The sequence below is a fragment of the Lepidochelys kempii genome, chromosome 9, assembly GCF_965140265.1.
Source record: "Lepidochelys kempii isolate rLepKem1 chromosome 9, rLepKem1.hap2, whole genome shotgun sequence".
Lineage (NCBI taxonomy): Eukaryota > Metazoa > Chordata > Testudines > Cheloniidae > Lepidochelys > Lepidochelys kempii.
The window spans coordinates 61,896,753-61,919,873 of record NC_133264.1 but is presented as its reverse complement, the minus strand read 5'-3'; the positions used below and the strand labels follow the sequence as shown (position 1 = coordinate 61,919,873).

Sequence of the window (23,121 nt, the reverse complement as noted above, 5' to 3'; positions counted from 1 at the left end):
GGTCCCACTTCTTCTTTCTTTGTTTTCTTCCTATTTATATGACTATAGAACCTTTTACTATTGGTTTTAATTTAGTTACTCTTTGCAGGCTGACCCCAACACCCTCCCAGTCCCAAATTTCCCCCAAACCATCTGCCAATATGACAATCCGCTGAGGTTCCCAGAATTGTGAGTTACAGTGTTACCCCTTTCAGCCTCAGCAAATGAGAATTTTGCTACTGCTAAGCTGTGTGACAACTCCCTGACACACCAGCTTGTCTGCCATGCCAGCCAACTCTTCAGGATTCTGCCTGACCAAATCTTGCCTAGCGGGTAACAAACAGTGAATCCCAACTCCCGAGTTCCCCAGAGACATCTCCCTGAAGAGGCCAAGCCCTCTCCTGGAATACTCCCAAAAGTTAAGTTCATTGCTCCTTTAAAGAGACAACAGCAGCTTATTAATTTAACTGGGGTTTGACAAACTCTTACTTCAGTCACTGCACTGAACTGGTTTATAGTAAAGGACAGACAAGTTTATTAAACAACATCACAGGTTTAAGTGATACCAAGTATAAGGAGTAAAGACAGAAATGGTGACAAACAAAAGTAAGATTACTCTAATACTTAATTTCAACAAGTTACAATCTTTGCCTAAGCATGTTCTCACCTATATTCAGTTACCAGAGACTTCAACCCTCTTGGCTGATGGACCCAACATTCTGAGATTTCAAGAGCACTGGCCCCTTGAGTGCCCCAGTGATGGATACCAAAACGGCTTTCCGTTTCGGCTTCCATTGTTTGGATTCCATAATGCTTAATTTACATTCGAGATGGGTAGATCGTGGCCTTCCTGTAAGGGAAAAAACCTGTTTCTGCCCATGCTTGGTCAGACTTTAAAGTATAATATCAGGGAGTATCCATAATTCCTCACGTAGTGTTAATACAGATATTTCACGGTAATATTGATCACCAGTGTGCCACAGGCTTACATAAAAGACCTTACCCAATACCCATTTATAATACAGTAACATTGTAAACATTTGGCTGCTTATCATTTGAGGTTCAGACCCTCTCTCCCCCCCACTCATCAGGTTGCTGGCTTTCTTTACCTTTTATGTAAATATACCTTCATTGTCTCTGCCAGATAACCAGGAGGATCAGACAAGCAAATACGCATTCCTATATCTAGGGCAGACTGGGCTTATGCATTGCTTGCCAAACATACATAATTCTCGCACATATATAACTCTTTGTACACATCCTGTACATACATTACTCAATATTAATGATCAGTGAGTTATTAGTTTTCCAGTGGTATATTACATGCCAACTTTTTGGTAAAGATCATGACAACATGTAACCTGATTTAAAGATCGGTCTGGAGCAAAGAATTTATAACAGGTGCAGTATTGAAGAACACCATAATTCTGTCTCTCTATTACTCTACAGAGAGTTTCAGTAGCATCTAGTTGATTTAGGAGCTTAAGACAGATTGAGTTTCCATAAGATTTGGTCTCCTGGGTGACTCAATCCCACTTTAGGCTGGTCAGAAAACAAGAATTCCATTTTGTGAAAAACAGGCATAGAACACCATACCTTTCGAAAACTCGGTGTGAAAAAACATAAGAGAGGGACCCCACTCTCACATATCCCCCAGAATAGCCAATAGCCCAGTGGCTAGGGACTGATGTGGGAGAAGCGAGTTTGAGTCCCCAATATGGAGCAGGGACTTGAATCTGGGTTTCATACATCTGAGAAGAGTGCCCTAACTGCCAGTACAGGGAGTCTCCATGGCCTAATGAATATTTAATTATTTATACAAAAATTGAACAGCACCAACAGGAGATGTTGTGAGAACCTAACTGATTGAACAACCCAGTGGTTAGGGCACTCACCTAGAATGGGGGAAACCTAGGTTCTGAATCAGAAAATTCATTCAAGTAGTTCTATGAGACCAAATCCCATATGGTAGCATTCACGGAAAAGCAGTGTCAATACAGTGTTTGTAACCCTACATATCAGCCAGTCGGACACGTACTTGTGCACTTTGAATGTGTATCTCAGGCCAGCAGTAACGTCAGTTTTTTCTGCCTTCTCCCATCCAGTGGCTGCTTGTAGGCCAATGCAGTTGTTCCTAGAGAAGGTAAAGAAGGCGGATCGAGGTGATCAGTACAAGATGACTGACAGGTGGCCCTTAAAGGATCTGAAGCTAGTAGATGGGAAGAATGTCAAACAGGTACTGTTAACCCCTGCTTCCTATCAGGGTAAAGGGCATGAGAGAATACATGATGGTGAACAGAGAGAGGAATGGATGGGCAGAGGATATGAAGCCAGAGGTACTTAGCCCTGGTCTTAGTTTTCAGTAAGAAGAATGCATGTGTGTGTAGGCAGGGGATGGGGATGAGAGAATGGACCCAAATTGCTTTTAATCCACAACGAAACAAGGTGGAACAAACTTTGAGCTCAATAAAATCTTGTGAGAAGAAAATCACTGCAGGAAACATGCCAGCCTTTTCCTTTCCTTGGCAAGGTTTTGCCCAGGGTCTGCCCATTCCCGGGCAATGTACCAACCCTACCGGAGTGCTTTGGACTTTTCTCATGTCTCTTTTGGGATAGGGGTAGGGCTGTTTAGGAGGTGGGGGAGGTGGGTAGCAAGCAGGGAAATGCTCCTCCTTCCTTGACACAAAGAAGTAGAGGGACGAGAGTAGCAGTAGCAGGTTGAATGGAACTCAGAGCGGGTTGAGCAATGAGTGATTGTTGCATTGGCAGAGCCTGATCCAGCTCCCACCAGAGCCAACAGGAGCATCCACTGATTTAAATGGGGGTTGAATCAGGTTCTGTCAGTGCAACAGTCACGCATCGTAGTCATACATAGCCTGCACCCTCCTGGCAAATGAGAGCTTTCAAGCGCTTTTTCTAGCGGTCTTCATACAGACTTTGGAGATGGACTTGGTCCTCAACTCTGCAAAGCGCTCCACTTGAGAGATCACCCACTGTTTGCAGACCCCATTGCAAGACCCATCTGTTTGCCCACACTGATGCAGGTTATTTACAGGCATCTGTCTAAGCTATTTAATACTTAACCAGAGGGTATTTATTGTAAGGATGTTTCTTGGAGAGTGTGGGTGGTGGGTTGCTGTCAGTTTGTGCTTCAACGGTGACATTATGGCAGTTGGCAGAGAGCTCTTGGAAAGAGGTATTTCATTTCTGCCGCCTGTTGTTGGCAGCATGTTAAATTTGTTATAATTAGTTTTTTATTAATGGGACTGTGCCAGGGGCCTTGGCAATGAGCCCATGTTTGTACAAACATAGAAGTAAATGAAAGGAAGTCATCTAAATAGTTTTCCATTCTGTCTCAAAGACATGCCTGCAGGCGCCAAAAAGAGTGAGAAACATAGCCTGCTCATTAGGACTTGCTTAGAAAATAATACTTCCAACTTTGCAGGGAGGTTTTGATCAAAAGTTGCAAGCTGAACTGACATTTCATTTTGTTACGTTCCTCCATGCATAGACAGCACACAGATACTTTCCACCAGCCTGATCTTTAATTTAGATGACAGCCCGGATTCTACTCTCCATTAAATCAGTGGGAGTCTTTCCAGGCCCAATCAGGGCTTAAGAGAACAACAAAACAAGAACGAACAAAAGTAGAGGCTCCACAAGGGAGCACATAGTGTCTCCTTTGTAACAGTCTGCACTGACCTGGACAAAAAATGGCTGCCTATCTTGGCAGACAGCCCAGTATTTGGAGATTTAAGAGGGACAGTACACAGAAAACAAAGGCATAGCAGTTACATACCAGTAGCAAAATAGACCACGCTTTTCTGTGATGATAATCTTGAAGAAAGAATCAAAATAGAAATTTAAAACATTTTGCTCCAATAGCAGCAGGCATTGGGGCAAATGGGCAGCAAACTGAGCACCACATGTTGCATCCCAGAAATGTAGACATTGCCTATCATTTGAATTTATTAATCTCGTGTAATAATCTCACGAGAAGGCTGCACTGGTATGCTGGGATATGTCTGCATCATGATGTCACCTTGGCTAGAGACAAACTTTCATCCTTACAAATGCAACGCCACCACGCTGACATACTGACAGGGCATCACTGTACAAAGTCACACCACCACCAGACTGTAATTCCTTTAGACTGGGTAATGTAGCAGTCTCTCCTCACCTCACACCCTATGCCAACAGCGGCTCCAGCCCTGCTGATCTGCCTCTTCTCATTATTCAGCCCTCCAGCCAGGTCACTTGAAAGTCTCTCCCCTTCAGAGGTACTAACGGCCAACAAACAGGAGTATGTATCCATCCATCTGGACTTCAGCCCTCAACTCGAGGCCCACGGTCCCTAGTCCCTTTTCTTCAGGACTCTCAGTTGTCCTCTCCTTCTCAGGGGATGGCCATCACCTTCCCTGGGACACCCATCACCTTCCCCAGGCCCTTGTACTACACTGGGTTCCAGTCCAGGGACCCCATAAGCAAAAACCAAGGTCAGCTCTATCAGACTCCTCACTGCTGCCTTCCGGACTTCTTCCTATCAAAGACTTTTTGCAGGCCTCGCTAGGTTCTCCCTTCTCCCAGGGCCAGAACTCACAGGGCTCTCCCCTGAAATCCCCCCCATAAAATTCCAAACCAACAGAACAAACTTAACCCAACTTCTGCCCTCCTGGAGCTTGTTCTTTCATGTCTCTCACATTTCCCCTGCTCAGCTGAACACCTCCCAGAGCTCTCTCCCTGGAAGTCCAGATCCTGCCCTACTGTCCAAGCCCATCACCAGAGCCTGCTCCACATCTCTCCCAGCCTCCCACCAGACCTCACCACTCAGGAGAAATTCCCAGGACCAACTTCCCCCTGACCACGCCAGTCTCTCCACCCTTCAGTACCCACAGACAAACTGCAGAGTTCCTTCCCTTTCTCCCTGCAGCCTCTTTGTGTACCACACTTCCTCTCTTCATAGCACCAACCAGCTCCTCCCCAGCTGGGTTTCATCTATAACTAGACCCCACCATAAGTCCATTCAGGACACTTGAATTGTCCTGTTAGGACAGCTTGTGGGATGCAGAGACAGGCTTGTGAGAATCAGCATGGGTAGCCTCCCTGCTTATATGGGCTGGGTACTGCGCCTTCAGCTATACCAGTCAAAGTTTTGTTATTGGGTCTGCTGATGGGCCAACCTTACGAAAAAGAAATACTGCAAGTCCACCCCCTCATGCCCCTAGGAAGGACACTGCAATTCCACCCTTCCCTGGAGAAAAGCCCAAGTCCCCAGAAATGATCCCTCCATCACCTGTTGTGAATCAACTACTAGAAACATACAGAAACCTCCCTCTGCTACAGAATGAAAGTGAATGGTCAAACACCAGGCAGGGTGCAAGGATTGTTCACGGCTTATGCTCCATCCATTGAGCCCGTTCACCTCACAGCCTGCTCCTGTACTCTGAGCTTGTGTTTCATGAGGAACCTGCCCTCCCCTGGTGCTGTCAGAGCCCTGACATTGCAGATTCGACTGCGCTTTAAGTTACAGCTCCCTTGAGAAAAACTGTATTAATATTTATGAAACGATTCCTGGGTAGCCGCCTCCTTTAATAACGCCTTATAAGGCGTGCTATAAACCAGGCCAGTTGTAAATTCCCCGCAGATGGCACTGCTACAAGCTGTTCCAGAGACTGCTAGTGAGCCTATAAAGCCACATGGGTGCGTGATGTATCACTTTCAGGTGTTTAGAAAGCACCCTGTAAAGTGTCATAAGACTGAATAAATCATCATAAAGTCTGAGCCTATTATTATTATTAGGATCAATAATAATAAATGCTGCCTCCAAACTTTCCGGAAGCTGGGACAGCGCAGTGCTAATGAGCTGGCTGAGGAAGCCGCAGGGCTGAGTTGAATATTCCAAGCTGATCACTCGGTATCCCCTCACTCCGTTATGCGCCAGAAGCAGTCAGCCTTGGCCCTATAATGGAGCGAGCGAAGTCCAGGCCTGGACTTCAGGAGACCCCTGATGGTGACAGTAGGCAGAACAGGCTGTGTTAGCCTGAGAGCTAGAAATAACTATAGGGCTTGTCAGTGTGCAACAGCCTCAGTGAAGCATCCCCTTTATGTTGATTACAGAGCAGTCCTGTTGCATCTATACCACAAGGAGGGCTTCAGACACAGTCAGGGACAGGAGCCAGAGGCACCCCTGGTCTGTGATGGATTGGCAGTTCTTCTGTTCTTCTTTCTAATTGTCATTGAAGGGCTAAAACGGGGTGTAACAGGGCTGGGCACCACCTAAGCACCCTCTTGTGGCCTCTGTTTTCCCCTTCTTCAGGGATCCTCAAACACACTCAACAGGAAATTAAAACATTTCCCTACCTGGGGTTCACTTTAATGTCCTCAGATTTATACTGGGCTTCCAGGCTCCAACCTCAGTTCAGTGTCTCTCTTCCATTAGTTTGGGGGTTCCTAGCCTTCCTTCAGTAATCAGGCTTGGCTAGCCCTAGGCCCTCCAGCCATTACGGGGCAAGCCACCCCATTACAAGGGGGAACTGACATTTTTTTCTCTGGTACCCAGGGCTTCCCTTTTTCAACTTGCTAACCAGTGAAGCTGGGGTAAACCTCAGGGTTTGTTTTTTAAAAACTGCCTTTAGAGCTTTCCTCTGCTTTGGACTAGAGGAGGGGGACAGTATATACAAGAACCGGAGCAAATAAAGACCATATTGCACTATTTGCTTCTCTTTCAGTACCACGGCAGAAGTTCAAGCCAAATTAAATGCCCATAAAGGAGATGTTGGCTTGCTCCTCACCCTTTCACTGTTGCTGGAGTGTGCTTGCATATTTCCACAGAGTGTCCTTTCCTTAGCATGAAGCAGAGAATGTCAGGAATGTTCCAGGATGCTCCACAGAATTGTACATGCTGCAGCATCATGGCAGAGAGAGTTAAGCACAGGGATGGGGCAAACCATTTTTGGAACTTCTCTCCAATGATCTGAACTGCTGGGGAAATAGAGGGTTCAGATTTCAGGCCTGAGTTAGGACCACTAAAGGTATTTCCTCAGTGGACAGATACATCCTGTGTTTACTCTGTGGGCTTTGCCCCAAGCATAGTTCTAAAATCACAACTCTCCAAAAATATCCCTCTGTCTGCCACACTCTCACTGGCTGCACGTTGCTTATAGTTATTCACAAAGTCATGCGGCTATGCCTGTTGGATCCCATCTGGTGCCCTCTGATGGGAAATGAAGTACTATAAAAGGGGGAACTCTCCCAACAAAAGGGTACCTCAAGGAAAAATTGCATCTGACTACCAGCCAGAAACTGTATGAACACATGCCAAGAGCTGGCCTGAGTCTCTAAAGGAGCATGAAATATACCAGAGGACTGATTCTGCCGGGAAGGTAATAAGACTTCTAGCTAACTTAGTCCAACAGATATGCCTCTGCAGCTCCATCGATGCTCATAGACTATTTGACATGACACAGCTAGTAGTGGGTAACAAACAGTAGGGGAGGTGGCCAGATGAGGATGAAAATCTGGTTCATAGTAATACCTAGCTCTTCTCAGCTGTAGATCTTAAAGCACTTTATGTTATCCCCATTTTACAGATGAGAAAAATGAGACACAAAGAGCTGAACTGACTTGCCAGGATCACTCAATACCCAAGCAGGGAACAGAACGCAGCTCCTTTAAGTCCTAGGCTACAGGACTATTCGTTAGGCTACACTACCACTCCACAAGATATCAGAACCTTAGCGTCAATGGGCAGCACCTCCACTGGCACAACATCCCCTACCTGCAAGCGGAATCACCAAGACCTACAGCAGCATCTGAATTTTCCTTAGCAAGGACCCCTCTGTTTGCTAGCCAGGCCCAACACAGCTTGGATTATGAGAGCAGACACAATCAGCACCCAAGGTGGCATGGATGCAGACATGATTCATCGCTATTGAACTGTTAAAATCAAGTTACTCTCTGTATCAGTGAACGCAGTTCAGATTAACGCCATGTCAGACTCTTCATTTGCAATGTGACCTTGTGGTAGCATTAAAAATCCTAATCTCAGAGCTACAGCCCTCCAAAATTGCTCATCCCATGCTCCATTAGCGAAGCAATCAGTTTGACACTGGAGCCTGCTGCATTAGCTACATGGGATGTCTTCTCTTTTACAGCATTCAGCACATTTGTTAAATTGTGTCACATAGCGTAGAATAAATGCCTTATAGCCACCAATGTGATTAATTGCAGTTCTTGTAATTGGTGTCTAGGAATGTCTGGAGTTTGAGTTGCAATTTGATAAGGTTTACAAGTGGACAGCTGTCAGCGTTGATGAGAAGAATGCCTTTATCAGATGCTTGTGGAAGCTGAACCGCCGATACCTCTCCAGCAGCATTGCATTTGTTAGCATCCCCTCCTGCATACTGGAAGGTAATTATGGCTTCTTGTCACTCTTGTGCGGAGTGGCTTTCTCTGCCTTGATCCCTGTAAGCTTCAGTCCCTTATTTCTGTCACGCTTTGTGGGACCTTGGCATTTTTTGTGACCCTCCTGACTGGAGTCAGTATTGGGGGCTGGGGGAAGGGATTTTTTAATGGATTGCCTCAACTGTGCTCCAGAACAGGTACCATTTTCTCCCTGATTGTCAAAAGACTGCCTTTCCTTGAAGGGCATACCCAATGACTTCACCTCAAAGCAATCTAAGGCATGCATGGGTAATGAAAAGAACAGAGGGAATGTCAGGATCCTGAAAAGGGCAGTCACAAGCAGCATCAGACCCAAGGCTTAGAGTAGCAGAGGAGTTTGTAGTCAAGTTCCAGGCCGGGGTTGGTGCCGAGGATCCGGATCAACCTCCAAGTCACATTTCAGGCAAGGTCTGAATCAAGCCAAGGTCAAAGGCAGGAGTTCAAGGGCAAGAATAGGAATGGTAGCTACAGGAGAGTTACACTGCTGCCTGGAATGTACACTGGTACTTCCTGGAATGCCCCGTGGGTTTATACAGGGTGGGGAGCCAATCAGGAGCTATCAGGCTGCTGCCTGTCAGACCCCTTCAGTTGGGACTTCCTGAGGTCTGTGCTGGCAGCAGGTTCTGGATAGTGGAGTGCAAGTTGGTTTCAGCTGCTATTGGACGGTGTTTGCTATCTGCCAGCTCTGCAGTCCTGGGTTCACAAGCTGACACAAGCCTGAGAAATCAGATTCAGACCACAGAAACAGTCCGTGTAACAGAGCTAGTCTTGGCCAGCAAGAGTGAAGCTAAGCAGGACCTTTAGTTACAATTACAGCAACATGAGCACATGCTTTCTCCTTTCCTCCCCTCTGACCCTTGCACAGTAGCCCTGGCTGCCAGAGACACACATGTCCTTTATGGCTGTCTTTTAGTTAATGAGGGTTGTTGGTTGGTCAGAGGTCAGATAAATGTGCCTCTACTGGATATACTTTGGCTGCTAAGCCACTGCAATTGTATAGGTGTGGATAGTTAGCGGGATCTCCTTCTTCCCCTTGGTGTCACGTTGTTAGTTTGGTGGAAAGGTCAGATTGGGACAAAGCTCATTTTATTCCCAGTGACAGCAGGGAAGAGGGAAGGGGAGGCTGAGGATTGAGGGCCTGCTGCATGAAATGTGAGAGACAGTCACAGACAGAGAGAGAAGGAATCACTCATCCAGGGAGTTCGGGCTTAAGAGAGTATTTATAGAGCAGGCTAATTTATTCCCGTGACTGTTGCCACATGGAGAAAGTGCTGGGCTGGAGTGAAAAATGGACAGTTTATCTTGCCTCTAATGGCTGTATCTGGGCTGGGCAAGGTATGGAGGTGGGGGAAAAGCATCAGCTTAAAAAGAGGCCATCTACCTATTGGGGGAACGCTACCAATCAGTGCGTCTATTGAGATACATGGGGGTGCATCTGTCTCTTGGATGTGTCTGTCAGTGTATCTGAGGATATTGGAGTGGTGGGGGCATCTCTGGGATCCTGCAGGAGCCCTGCAGATACCTCATCACCATGTTTTCCCTTGCTTCGTGTGGGAGCAGGCAGGGACACAACCAGACTCCAGTTTGCCCACATGTCTTAGGCCTGACCTGCAACAGAGCCCTGCTAGCCCAGCCCTGATCCTTGCCTCCCCAGAGACGAATGGTAGTAGGACATGCCGTGATTTTCTTCCAGTATAAATAAATATCACCTGGGAAGTAGGCTAAGAGTGTTGTACCCATGTCACTTGTGAGTGACTGGAACTGATTAGACTCCGCAGAAAGGAAAGGTTGATACAACAAAGTAACTAGAATGCTGTGGTCATCCATGAATCTCCCCCATGCATGCAGGGAAACAGAGTCTACAAGAGGCTGGAAATGCCACCGCAGAGGCTGGGGACCAGGCCGAGCACAGTGCCTACCAAGAGATGACACCGAAGGAAACGGTTGACATGCTGAAGCTGATGGAGGAGAATGAGCCGATAGTGAATAATTCCATGGTCTTTGCAGAGAATTTGAGCAAAGACCTCCAGGTGCTGGATGAGGTGAGGGGCTTTCTGACATTCATCTTGGGTATTTGCTTAGGCCCTGGGCCAACTCCACCTAAGTCAAGGGAAAGAATCCCGTTGACGTAACTGCAAATTGGATGAGGCCCATAGAGAGCTCTGGCTCTTTTATTTGAGCTAAGAAGCCAATTGTTAGGATACACAGCAATTTAGGGCCAAAAGCTTGCCCCACTGCAGTCAGTGGGAATGTTGCCACTGTCTTTAATTGAACAGTGCTTTGCACCGCACTAGGGCTCTCTTACACTGGGTGGGAGAACAGGTAAATAGGCCCCCTTGGAAGCTGCCCTCAAAGTAACAGAGTGTGGCTACACTGCAAAACGAAGTGTGCTCTTAACTCAGATCAGCTAACCTGCGCTAGCTATCTTGGGTTAAAGTAGCAGTGAAGATAGGGCAACTCAGCTTTTAATGGGTTAGCACCCTGAGTTGACATATAGGCTTGAAGTCAAGCTCCTGACCTGAGTTGAAAGCTGAGTTGCTGTGTTTGCACTGCTAGCCCAGCACAAGGTAACTAACCTGAATTAAGAACACCATTTTCTGCAGTCTAGACACAGAGATCAGCTGTCAGAGGGTGTTGCTGCAGTAAATACCTCTCCCCTTCCTCTAAAGAGTTCAAAGACATTGCTTCCCCAGCGCATGGCAGTGCTGCCAGGGGAATGGGGTGTATTTCCAGGCAACAGTCAAATGACTTGGGGCAAGTTATAAAGGGTTAATACATGGCAGGGATCAGCACCCACCAGCTTCTGTTACCCATGGTTTTCATGAGACATCATGGTGATGAATGTATTTCCCAGGCCCATAGAGATAGCTCATGCATACAGGTCCTTTGGTTTGTTCGGAGTACCTGGAAGAGAGGCAACAGACTGCCGCCCACGGTGCTAGCACCGTCCCTGGAATCAAAGTCTCCCTGTCCATTGGGCTCCCAGTGCCGTGAAGGAGGCGAGCGAAGAGCTAGCATGGCTGCAGGTAGATGGCACAAGAAGGACAGAAGAACAAGGGACCCACTCTCCACACTCAGCAGCCCCTATGGGGGAGGGGGGATGAGGCAAAGGAAGAAGGGGAAATAGGCATTCCACAGCCCAGCAAGGGGAGAGGGGAGGAAAGAAACTATGAGAGGGGTTACAATGTCAGAGGGGCAATGGGGGGGGGGAACCTGAAGAGCAGAGCACAGGAGAGATGGAGTTCTTTGGGACAAGAAAGGGAAGGAGGTGGGGACTCTTAAGGACTTGTTTTCACTGCTCAGAAAAGTGCCATTTTTACCTTGGGGGTGCTAGCATGTATGAACTTCCCTGAGGTAAGAACCCAGTGAGGACAAGGCCTGAGAGACATGGAGAGCGGGAAGGCTGGGAGGAGAGGACCAGGAAAGAATGGAATTGAGGGGGAGGCGAGAGGATGAGGTAGCATGTGAAAGAGCAAGGGAATGATTGACAGGCGACAGGCTCAAATAACAGGAGACACTGCATGTGGAAAAGAAAAAGCTGCTGTGTTTTATTCCATTTATTTAATGTTCCTGTATTTTATTACATTTGCCTGGAAGACATCTTATGTCTCTAAGTACTGGAGGGAACGTGATGAGATGCTTGTTTAGAGCAGCGGTTCTCAAAGCCGGTCCGCCACTTGTTCAAGGAAAGCCCCTCGTGGGCTGGACCGGTTTGTTTACCTGCCGCGTCCGCAGGTTCGGCCGATCGCGGCTCGCCACTACAGGCCAATGGGGGCTGCGGGAAGGGCGGCCAGCACGTCCCTTGGCCAGCGCCGCTTCCCGCAGCCCCCATTGGCTTAGAGCGGCGAACCGCGGGCAGTGGGAGCCGTGATCGGCCGAACCTGCGGACGCGGCAAGTAAACAAACCAGTCCAGCCCACCAGGGGCTTTCCCTGAACAAGCAGCAGACCAGCTTTGAGAACCGCTGATTTAGAGCACTTACAATACAGCAACATTTCTGGTTCCACTGGATTTTATAGTTAGATAACTAAAAAACCAAAAAACAAAATAGAAGAAATAACCTAAAATTTATCAGAATCCACAAAATCCTAAATCCGTTTTGCTTTGTGTTTCTTTATGTTTTCTCTATTCCAAACCTGTGTTTCTATGTCGCTTCATACCAGTGTGCCTTCTTTGTACTTTGGTATGTAGTCCTTAGATCTGAGAAGCAGAACTCCTGAGATCTGTTTCTAACAGCAAACATCTGTGTGCTCCTGGGCAAGTCACATACTGCTCTGTGCCTCAATTTCCCCATCAGTAAATTAGGGATAGCAGTACCTATCTTCCAAGGGTACATAATAAATATTGGTTAAGTTCTTGGAAATGAAAGGTGCTGCAAAGTGCATTATTTTAAAAGGACCATTAATTGATAAATAATTATTAACACTTATTTTGATAAATATAAATGTGGCATTTATCAAAAAGTATTAATATTATTGTGTACAACTGAGTCATGCATATGCTCATATACTGCCTACAGCATAACAACAACAAACACTGTTCTTCTTAGAGCACCTTTCATCTAGGGATCTTGAAGCACTTTGCAAACATTAACAAAATGTTGCTAAAATTTTGTGGCGAGTGAGACGGTGGCCATTGTATTTGTGAGGCCTGGAGCGCCAGTTCGTACCTTGATACCTAGTTCACTCACCGATTTCCAGGGCATTCTTAAATCCATATGCGTTTCTGAAACTCGGAGACGTCTCATGCAGTAGAGTTATTATCATTACCTGAGCAATATTTCTCCAGAGAGCTGTCCCTTCTAGCAGTTCTTCTGCCAGTTTGATTGGTGCCGCTTTGCTAAAGGCAAAGTCCCAAGGCTCTGAAAAGCCCTAATAAGAAAATCAGAAGGGAAAGCAGTGACAGGCTTGCTGGAGGTTTATGGCTATAATTTAGTAGCATTTAATAAAAAACAAAATGTCAGTTGGAATCTTTAGGAGCGTAGCCTGGAGCCACTGCAGTGAGGCTGGAAATCTGAGACACAAAGGCAGCTGAGCAGCAATGGGGAAATTACACTGGTTTGTAATCCGGCAGCTTCCAAGAACTTTCAGAGAGGGAGGAAAAGTTGCCTGCCTTAGTTTTTGTGGGTCTTTGAGATAAGAACCTGCATGGAGCCACACACAAAGCCCCAAATGCTACTCAGTTCCTTCTGAGCGTGGGTAGGGGTGTGGAGGTTGACCAAGCCGAAGCTCAGTGGTGTCTGTCATCACTCCCATCAGGCGCTTGTAGGAAAGCTTGCCCTTTCTTCTCTTTATACATGGCTTTATTAGAGTTCAAGGGGCGAGTGGCAGGCTCTTTGCCCAGTTTTCAGGTCTTTGTTTTCTTTAGGGCTCCACTGAATCTTCCCTGCTCCATTGTGGGTCTTTTTGTTTTTGGCTGAGGCCAAGCCCACCAGCTTCAAGCAATGCCTCTCCTAAAATGGCACCATGTGTGGGACAGACAGGTATGCGCGGTGCCCCTATGGCAGTGGTGGGCAACCTGCAGCCCATCAAGGTAATCGGATTGCGGGCCATGAGACATTTTGCTGACGTTGATCATCCGCATACACAGCCCCCGGCAGGTCTCAGTGGCTGCGGTTTGCCATTCCCGGCCAATGGGAGCTGCAGGAAGTGGCAGCCAACACATCCCTTCAGGGGAGCAGCAATGAGGTCTTCCTTCAGTGAGGCTCTGTAGACTAACCTCCTTTGGGTCTAGGGCAGCTTGTAACAGAATTCCCTCACCAGAGTGGCACTTCCTACCCACCATCACACAGATTAGCTTTCTCAGCCAGCACGCCCTCATCTGGTAGTGCCGCTCCCAGCGCTTTCTCCTCCTACAGACTCACCTCAGTCAAAGAACAGCAGTGTCCTCTTCATGACTCAGCCTTCCAGCCATGTCACCATCCATGTTTTCCCCTTTGCAGGGGGGTGGGGGAGGAGTATCTCCTAGTTCTATTGTCAAGCCACTCCCGCAGTGGTGAGAAGAGGGGACCTGGGCCCACCCACTACTCCAGGCCCAGCCCAGGGACCCTGGCTATAGAAGCCTCCTGCTGCCTCTCTTTAACTTCTCCATCAGAACTGCTTCAATTCCCTGGGCCACTTCCCCCGGGCCACTTCCCCATGGGCCCCAGCACCTTCTTTGCACTCTTCTCAGAACCTCCAATCCACAAGTCCCAGCAGCCAGCCAGCACCTGCTCTGTCCAAGGTGCTACCTTCCTGCAGGCTGTTAGAAACACAATCCTCTCTCCTTAGGCTCCCTACAGCAACTAACCCTGCTCTGCCCAGCAGCTCCTTTTTACATCAGCCTGCTGGGCCCTGATTGGCTGCTCTGTGCAGCCTCTCTCTGATTGGCTGCTCCCTGCACTGCTTCCCTAGGCTGCTTTTAACCCCTTCCTTTCTGGTATGGGGTGTACACCCCATCACACAGTCCCTTCTAGCTTCTCTAAGAAGCCAGGCCTGTTGTCGATTTACAGAACCTCTGTCTCCTTTCCTTTGTGGCCTTCATGATTGCAAAGCACTGCTTGTGTTTACTGTGGGGGCACAGATGCTTCTGTTGATGTTGATTTTTATTTAATAAAAAACTCACCACCTAATTTTAATATTAATAAAGACAAACTCATTTAAAAGAGAAAAACAACAGGCCAGAAACCTCAGTCCTCCCAGGCCTGTATCTATCGATTATCTTATTTGATACCCAACATGGTGCTTCAACCAGTGGCTATGATACAATTACCATTTCAAAACCAGTTAATCTCTAACAGATCTTGTCAGTGATGATTAACAAGCAATTATAACTCCATGCTCTGTCAAAGCAAATGTCTAAGACCTCTTGAGGCTAATAGTGCCTCCCATTTTCTTATATATATGTACACGTCATGCATGATTTAACTTCATTAATTCCACCATCAGAATAGGAAGCCATGTGTGTGGCGGCTATTGGCTCGGAATTTGCGTGCCTCCTCATGATGGCCTGGGTCAGACACTTTTGTGGGAATGCAGAGAACTATGGCCATGGGTAAAGCTGGCTATAGGGTCACGTAGTGCCCTGGAGTCAACACTCACCCTTGGGAAGTGAAGGGGAGCAAGAGCTCCAGCAGAGCAATGAACCAGTCATCACTGCTGCCCCCAGTGTGTCCCCCCCACAAGGAGCAGGCAGTAGCAGAGCACCCATGGCCCTGTAGGAAAACCAGGTGCCATCACCAGCCCTACAGCACCCTTCTTTCCTCTGCTCTTTGTGGAGTCTACTCGAAGAGGTAGCTGTGGCGGTTCCAGCTACTCTGCTGGAGTTGCTATTTCTTTTTTTCTCCTTGGGCTGGTAGTGGCTGGGGCTCTTGCAGGGCCTCCTGTTCTCCCCCATCTCTCTGGGGCAGCAGCCAGCTCAGGGGCTGTGGGGCACTCTGCAGCAGCTGCCTGGAATTGGAGGGCCCGGGGAGCTGCATTAAGGAGCAGAGGCATGGACAGGCTGGAGAGAAAGCAGCATAGAGCCTTCCTTTGTGTGTCTTGGGGTGGGTGAGGCTGAGAGCACACGTGTGTGTGATGGATATGGCCTTAAACTGCATATACAGAAGCAGAACCTCTCCCCTGCCTGAGGAGGAAGGTCTGTTCACTTCCTCTCTCAATCCAATGGATCTCTCCAGTGCAAGACCTGGCTATCTAGGCTGTGCTGTTGGGACAGCACGTGACCCTTAGACAATGTGTCAGATTGAAATTATTATGGGAGTGGACCTACTTTGTGATACTTCATATCCCTGGATGGCACAGGTCCCATGAAATCTCACAGCACACAAATTGAGATAGCCCCACCCATGAACTGCCATCTTGGATTCCCTCCAGCAGCCCCACTGAAGGCGGCAGGAAAATTCCTCTGAGTGGGAAGGAAGGTGGCTACTACAAAATGCCGTGGAGCTTGGCATCCTGTAGGAATACACAAGGAATGTGCTTCACCTACACCCAGCGGGCAACATTTCCCTGGCATAATATCACTTCAAGGCCCTCAAAGGCTGTATCTAGGGAAGGGTCTTGTGTTTGCATGAGTGGTTCAGAAGCTGCCATGCCACTTGCCTTCATATTCTGAGCTGGTGCTGTGGACATGTCGGACCCTCAGAACCTTGCAGGGCACACAGCAGAACCCCATGGCATGGCATGGTCTCCAGAAATCTCTGCTGCTATGGCAGTAATGCAAAGGCGTTTTATTTTAGCTGGGTATAAATAGGATACACTGACAGAGAGACAGAGAGAGAGTGTGTGACAATGTCTACCTCTAGGGGTGGACCCCAGTCATTTTAACAAGCTGTTGCACATTGCCACCAAAGGAGTTCTGCTTTGGCCCAAGTGGCAGAGGCCTGGTGGCTTTCTTGCAGACGTCCCTGTGTTTGATCCTCACTAGTGATCAAAGTGTCTGCGTGTATGTGAGTGTAAGCCGACCACAGCACCCCTCACTGCACTGGCATTGTGCTGTACCAGAGCACTCTGCTTCTCTTGTTCACAGACCAATCTCCAGGCCATCATCTCTTCCGAGAAGCAGGTGACACTGCTGATGGGCTCCATCGACGAGGCCCTGGCAGAGGTTGCCAAAGTGGAGGAGACCTTGCAGGTTTACGATGAGCTGCTGGGGAGCGTGAAGCAGCAGATGGATCACATCCAGCAGGGGAACTCCTTGCTGCACCAGATAGACTCCAACCATGAGAAGCTGATGAGCGAGATTCTCTTCCTCACGGTAGGTGAAGTCACAGAGGGACTGATGCATGGCCCACTGAAGTCAGAGGACAGACTCCCACTGGGCTTAGGGAGCCTGATCCAGACCTGCCTTCCACAGGGCTCCCAGCCTGTCTGGTTTAGAAGTGAGGGAGCAGGGCAGTTCTTTGAGGCCTAGATACTATGGTGGTGGACACACTGCTCAGATTTAAAATGAGGGGGGTGGCCCAGGTACAGCAGAAGTGACATGGCTGGAAGCAGAGGGTCTCACAGAACACAGACAGCTGGATGCATCATGCTGCTAGCTGACCATGCAGCCAAAAGGAGCACAGAGAGGCCCATGAGTTAACAACAAATTCCAGTGCTTTATCAGCAATGACATAGATCCTCAGCACTACGCCTGGGCATACCGACAGCTAAAGCATTAACTCTTTAATTGCATTGCAGCACAGGATGCAGATACTATCAACAAGGGTCATATTTGTGGTAGGGGAGGGAGAGAAATGTTTGATTTTTCTGGACCATGTTTGCCTGAAATTCTTCTTATCTCCTCACCAGCCAATCAGCTTCCAGGATTGTGCTGTCTCTCCAGTTATAAATAGGTCACTCATATGGTAAACAAGAACACTGGCATGCTGTTTTTGCACTGCTGCTGAGGCAGCAATCTGATGCTAAAATAGTTTCCCCTGGCTTCATGGACTCCAGCAATCCTCTCTAACTTGTAATCTCCTGGGAGCAGGGACTGTCTGTGTCTTATGTGTTTGTACAGCCCCTAGCACTGTGGAGCCCTGCTCTGTGATTTGGGTCCCTAGGCTTTCCCTTGCCATGATCCCATTTGGGAGTTCTGCTGTTTTTATGGTGCACTATTATTTTTGAAGGGGAAATGGCAGCACGATGCATTTGACTGAGAATGCAGCCTGGCCGTTTAATGTAACACTGTGCCACTTAAAACAGTGAGAGTGCCCATCCTTCATATGTGCACACAGGGTATAGGACACCAAGCTCGGATGCTGGTGAGGGGAGGAGGGATAGGGAGGCAGCAAGCATTAAATCAGTTCTCTTGGGTTTTTGATTAGAGTAACCTGGACCTTAGTGAGACGCACCGCCAGGTTCTGAGCCAGGGCGACCTCTCTAGCCCCAGCAAAGTGAAGGCCTGCATTGCAGCAGCGGAAGCTCTCTCCAGCTGCATGAACGTTCAGATACAGCCCGGTGAGTAGGAGTAGAAGCTAACCGCCACCTTTTGTGCCTTATCAGCCCCATTGGCTTACAGTTACGTGAGCTGCCACAGAGCACAGCACTGTATTGTCCAACATTTGCATAGGCTCACTGAGTCACTGAGCCATCAGGTGCTCCTCTGAACCATGGCCTTCTGGATTTCCAGGGACTGTCCCAAACCCTTCACCTGCAGGTTGGCTGAGGCAAAGCTCTAAAACAGAAGGAAGCCCTGAATTCAAACACTCAACTGGAGCAAAATCCTGGAAGGAATGAGTATGAGATCCCAGACTCATTGTTCAAGTTACTTCACCTCCTCGGACCTCAGCATTCTCAGACATAAAACTGGCTACAGCGCAGGAACCTCCTGTGTTTGACCTGACCTTTCCACCACTCCCAGGCTTCACTTGACTTGTCTGTTCTCCTCCAGTCCCATCTGAAGTGCCATGCACTCATGGGACATTACTTCACTTTATTTTCTGATGTGAGGGATGCGTATCCTGCTTTCTTACTTCAACACAAACCCGTGTTAGACTGGAATCAAAACCTCAAACTTTTCTCTCTCCACCAAATTTCATCTCCCCACATCCTTAGTGAGCTCTGTTCTCAGTCATTTACTTGGGCTGCCAGTCAGTGGTATTCCACTCCTGACTGGCCTTGACCTGCCAGTTTGGGGTGTTGGGATCTTCAGTGGTATAGGGCTGATGCCCATGGAGAGCTGAATGTGGTTAGAGTGGTGGAGGTACATGTTAAGAACATAAGCACGGCCATACTGGGTCAGACCCATGGTCCACCTAACCCAGTATCCTGCCTTCTGACAGTGGATGGTACCAATGCTGGATGTTAGCTGGGGGAGCTACTTGTAAGGGGTAATGCTTTTCTAGGAGACATGCTGGAGGTTACTCTAAGACCTTCAGGATAAACCTCCAACAGACCTTACAAGCACACTCTGGTGTTGTCTGTCATCCTGAACTTGCTGTTTTCACAGCCAGGGAAAAGGTTGGGATTGCCAGGGCAGCCCTATCAGTGCATATTCGTGAAGAAAGAAATCAGAAGGAAATGGTTCTACTCCTCCAGGTCATAGAATTAGCCAGACCCCTCTCTGTATGTATATGTTATGGGGTAGGGGAAAGAATTGCTAAAGCAAGCTTAAGTTAAGCTTTAGCTCCCTTTTCCCTAAATAGATTGGAACAGTGTGCAGCCAGGAGCCATCTATATGCTGACTGCTTATCTGGTCTTATATTTAGGAAAAGAGCTAACAGAAGCTTGTTTTTAACACAGAACCAAGAGGCAGCCCAGTTGTATTTATACGAGTGTTGGGGAATTATTTGCTCCTTTAGAATAATACACTGTGGGTCTGATTTCAAAACCCCATGGGTGCAGTGATATGCTTCATTTGTGCAGGAAAGGGCAGTGAGCGCATCGTACAGAAACTGGATATTTGCACATGAAGACGGACTGCTAGCGGTGTACTGTGAATGCATATTTTTTTTAACTCAAGCTCTGTCCTTATTTTAGTGCTGCAGTGAATATTTCACTCCTTTTGGGTTTGGATGAGAGTATTTCTTCAAAACTGCACGTCTCTGAGACCTGTCATATTTGTCACTTTCACGACTGATGTGTCTTTGGGCACAGTGCTGTGTGTGCAGTCTCTCGTTATGTCAGCCTTCTCCTCCTTAACTCAAGGTTACCGGAAGCTGCAGGCCATAGCAGAACAGTTGATCATGTTTGAAACGCTGAAGCAGAACTTTGAAAACAGTTTCATCAGCCATATTACAAGCATCTTTGAACTGCAGGTAGGTTAACCCCAAGCTGGCTGTGGTATGTGTTAAACACTGAAAGGAATTACTGTTTTGGCAAAGCAATGTTGGAGGTATAGAAAGTGCTACCCTAAAAACAGGCACAGAAAGAGTTAAAAGACACCGGTGCCTTCCCCAGCTCTTTTTTACACACACCTAAACAAACCTTCTTTGGACTGAGTCTTTTACAGGGGGGCAGTGTTGCACATATTTACTGATCTGGAGAACTGTCCTCCCATGCCACTGTCTTGCCACAGTCAGATTTAAAAAAGGCTTAACCCTGAACGACACTTTTTTTAAAGAAGTGATTGTCCCTCCCCGATTTCCTATAGACATTAGAAACTTAGGTCCCAATTAGCTTGTAGGACTCTACGTTTACTGGAAACTAATGAAATGATAACATCACAAGAGGGAAGAGACTGAAAGCTGCGGCCAGGGGTATGCGCAGGAATTTAAATTTGACCCCTTTTGGAGAGACACATTCTGTGCCCACCCCCATCCCCACCCCCGAGGAGTTCGCTGGTCCCCACCACCCCAGCCCTGGCAGGAGCTCTCTGGGGCCAGAGAAGTTTTGTGCCCCAGGCCAATTATGGGGGGGGGGAGGGGCACGTGCCTCTGCTTGCCCCTCCTTGTGCATGCCCCTGGTTGCGACAATTGAGAAAGGAAGGGATATTAATCAGCTTGTTTATAGCTTCGTTTTTGTCCACAACCATTTAACTTTGGAGGCTAATGAATGCTTCGGAGAAAGTATGTCTTTAAGTCTCCAATTACTTGCACCTTCATTTGAAGTGTGAGACTCCTGCTGTTGCTAGATTAAAAAATAAGCAGAAATCTCCTGTTTTGGCAGGGGCAGGGAAAGGAAAACAACACCTTTCTCGCTTTCTTTATATATGAAGAGGGGGGAGCACAAACCCAAATCCCTTCAAAAAGTCACCTTAAAACATCTACATTAGATTCGGGAGGGGATCTACTCGGCTGGGACTGGACAAAGCAGAGGTTTGTAAAGGAGAAGGGGTCAGTTCCAGGAGAGCATAGACATTCCGTTCAGGGCTTTCTCTCTGGAGTGGGACTCAAATTCCATTCCTAAGAGCACAGAAATCTGGGTCACGTTTCCTCCTTCTCATGCCTATTGAAAGACTAAAGTAGTCCTTGCCACATCATTATTGAATATTGTTTGTCAGAAACAGACTTGGGTCCTGATTCTGGTCTCACGCAGCTGTGACCATATTGAGATGAGACTCCATCAGGCCCATGCCTGGATACTATTGTCTGCAGAGAGTGGATTCTAAGTACTCTACTGCAGCGGCTCTCAACTTTTCCAGACTACCATATCCCTTTCAGGAGTCTAATTTGTCTTGCATACCCCAAGTTTCACCTCACTTAAAAACCACTTGCTTACAAAATCTGACACAAAAATGTCACAGCATATTATTACTGAAAATTTTCTCCCTTTCTCATTTTCACTATATAATTATAAAATAAATTAAGAATATAAATATGGTACTTACATTTCAGTGTATAATATACAGAAGCAGTATAAACAAGTCACTGTCTGTATGAAATTTTAGTGTGTACTGACTTTGCTAGTGCTTTTTATGTAGCCTGTTGTAGGCAAACATCTAGGTGAGTTGATGTAACCCTGGAAGAGCTCTGTGTACTCCCAGGGGTGCACGTATCCTTGGTTGAGAACCACTGCTCTACTGTGCTGTTGGAAATAGCTGTGTTAACTATGGCTCACTGCGAAATGGCCCATATCTAGTTTTCTAGATTCTGAGTGTGACTAATCACACACATAACGCAAGGATTTATGCTTGGAGTCAATACTAAGGGTTATTTTATTGAATGATGTCTTGCTTTGCCAACGCCCTGTTTTCTCCCCTCCCTTTTAAACTTCCCTTTGGAAATGGTGAGGGCCAGAGATTGTAATTGCCCTTCAACTTCTCCTCCCCCAACTTGTCTCCCTAGCAGCCTGAGAGAATGCCTTGCAGTAGCCTGCACCATGCTATCCTGGGCCTGCAGTCAGGTCCACCTATCCAGATCCTTGTACCTGCGCAGATCTGATTGCGCAATGTGGGTCCTCATAAGTAGACGCTGAATTTAAGAGGAACAAACTTTTCTGTTTCTCCTGCTAAGATCCAGCGTCACAAATGGGGCTTCTCAGTTTAGTTTCCCACTGCAGATTGACCAGACATTCCCAGCTTATCACTTTGTTCAGCCCTGTTCCCCTACAACTGGATGCAACATAGGTCACATCTGCAGTACAGACTTCTACCGGCATAGCTACGTCGGTCAGTGGCGTGAAGAGGTGTGATCCCTCACCAACATAACTATGCCAGCAAAAGCCTCTAGTGTAGATGCAGCTATACTGGCTATACCAGAATAGCTTATTTCCTTGAGGGGTGGTGGTGATGGAATAAGCTATCCCGGGAATAGCCCAGCTTTGCACCAATAAGCTGCATCCACCCTGCTGTCATAGCATAGCTATACTGTTGAAGCAGTAAGTGTAGATACATGGCCGTAGTGGTTTTTAACATTGCTCTCCCAAGTAACTTATGGCTTCTCAAATGTTTTCAGAACCATAGGTTCTGGAAGTAGGGGCATGGCCGCGCCCCTTCTCTTAAAGCAGTTTCCATTATATTCAGGGTTTACAGCTTGGTTCAATGGCTCTCAGCACCCCCACTATACAAATTGTTCCAGCACCCCTGTTCAGAACTGGAGCTTCGCAAGCAATCCGGAAGAGATTCGTTTAAATTTGCCAAGTGCTGCATATGAATGATTTTATTGAGCTAGGCTTTGCTCTTTCTGTTGTTTCAGGGAAATGGTCAAGTTCCTACTCAAATGCAGCTGGCTAGCAAGCTAATTTCACCCACCCATGGCCCCTACCATGATGACCTGCTACCTTACACTCCACTTATGGCCTGGCTGAAGAATGCCAACCCGATCCTGTTCAATGATCTCCCAAAGGTACGGCCTCGCAGC

General features: G+C 47.4%; 1 protein-coding gene across 1 annotated transcript in view; it reads left to right on the top strand.

Annotated features, from left to right (window-relative positions):
* LOC140917568 (exocyst complex component 1-like) overlaps positions 1-23,121 on the top strand; it is a 60,505-nt gene that overhangs the window by 7,942 nt on the left and 29,442 nt on the right. The window contains exons 3-9 of the mRNA XM_073360683.1: positions 2,085-2,215; positions 8,229-8,388; positions 10,270-10,463; positions 16,926-17,153; positions 18,208-18,340; positions 20,030-20,139; positions 22,957-23,106. Of these exons, the coding sequence (XP_073216784.1) occupies positions 2,085-2,215; positions 8,229-8,388; positions 10,270-10,463; positions 16,926-17,153; positions 18,208-18,340; positions 20,030-20,139; positions 22,957-23,106 (1,106 nt within the window). The remainder of the gene's footprint in view (positions 1-2,084; positions 2,216-8,228; positions 8,389-10,269; positions 10,464-16,925; positions 17,154-18,207; positions 18,341-20,029; positions 20,140-22,956; positions 23,107-23,121) is intronic.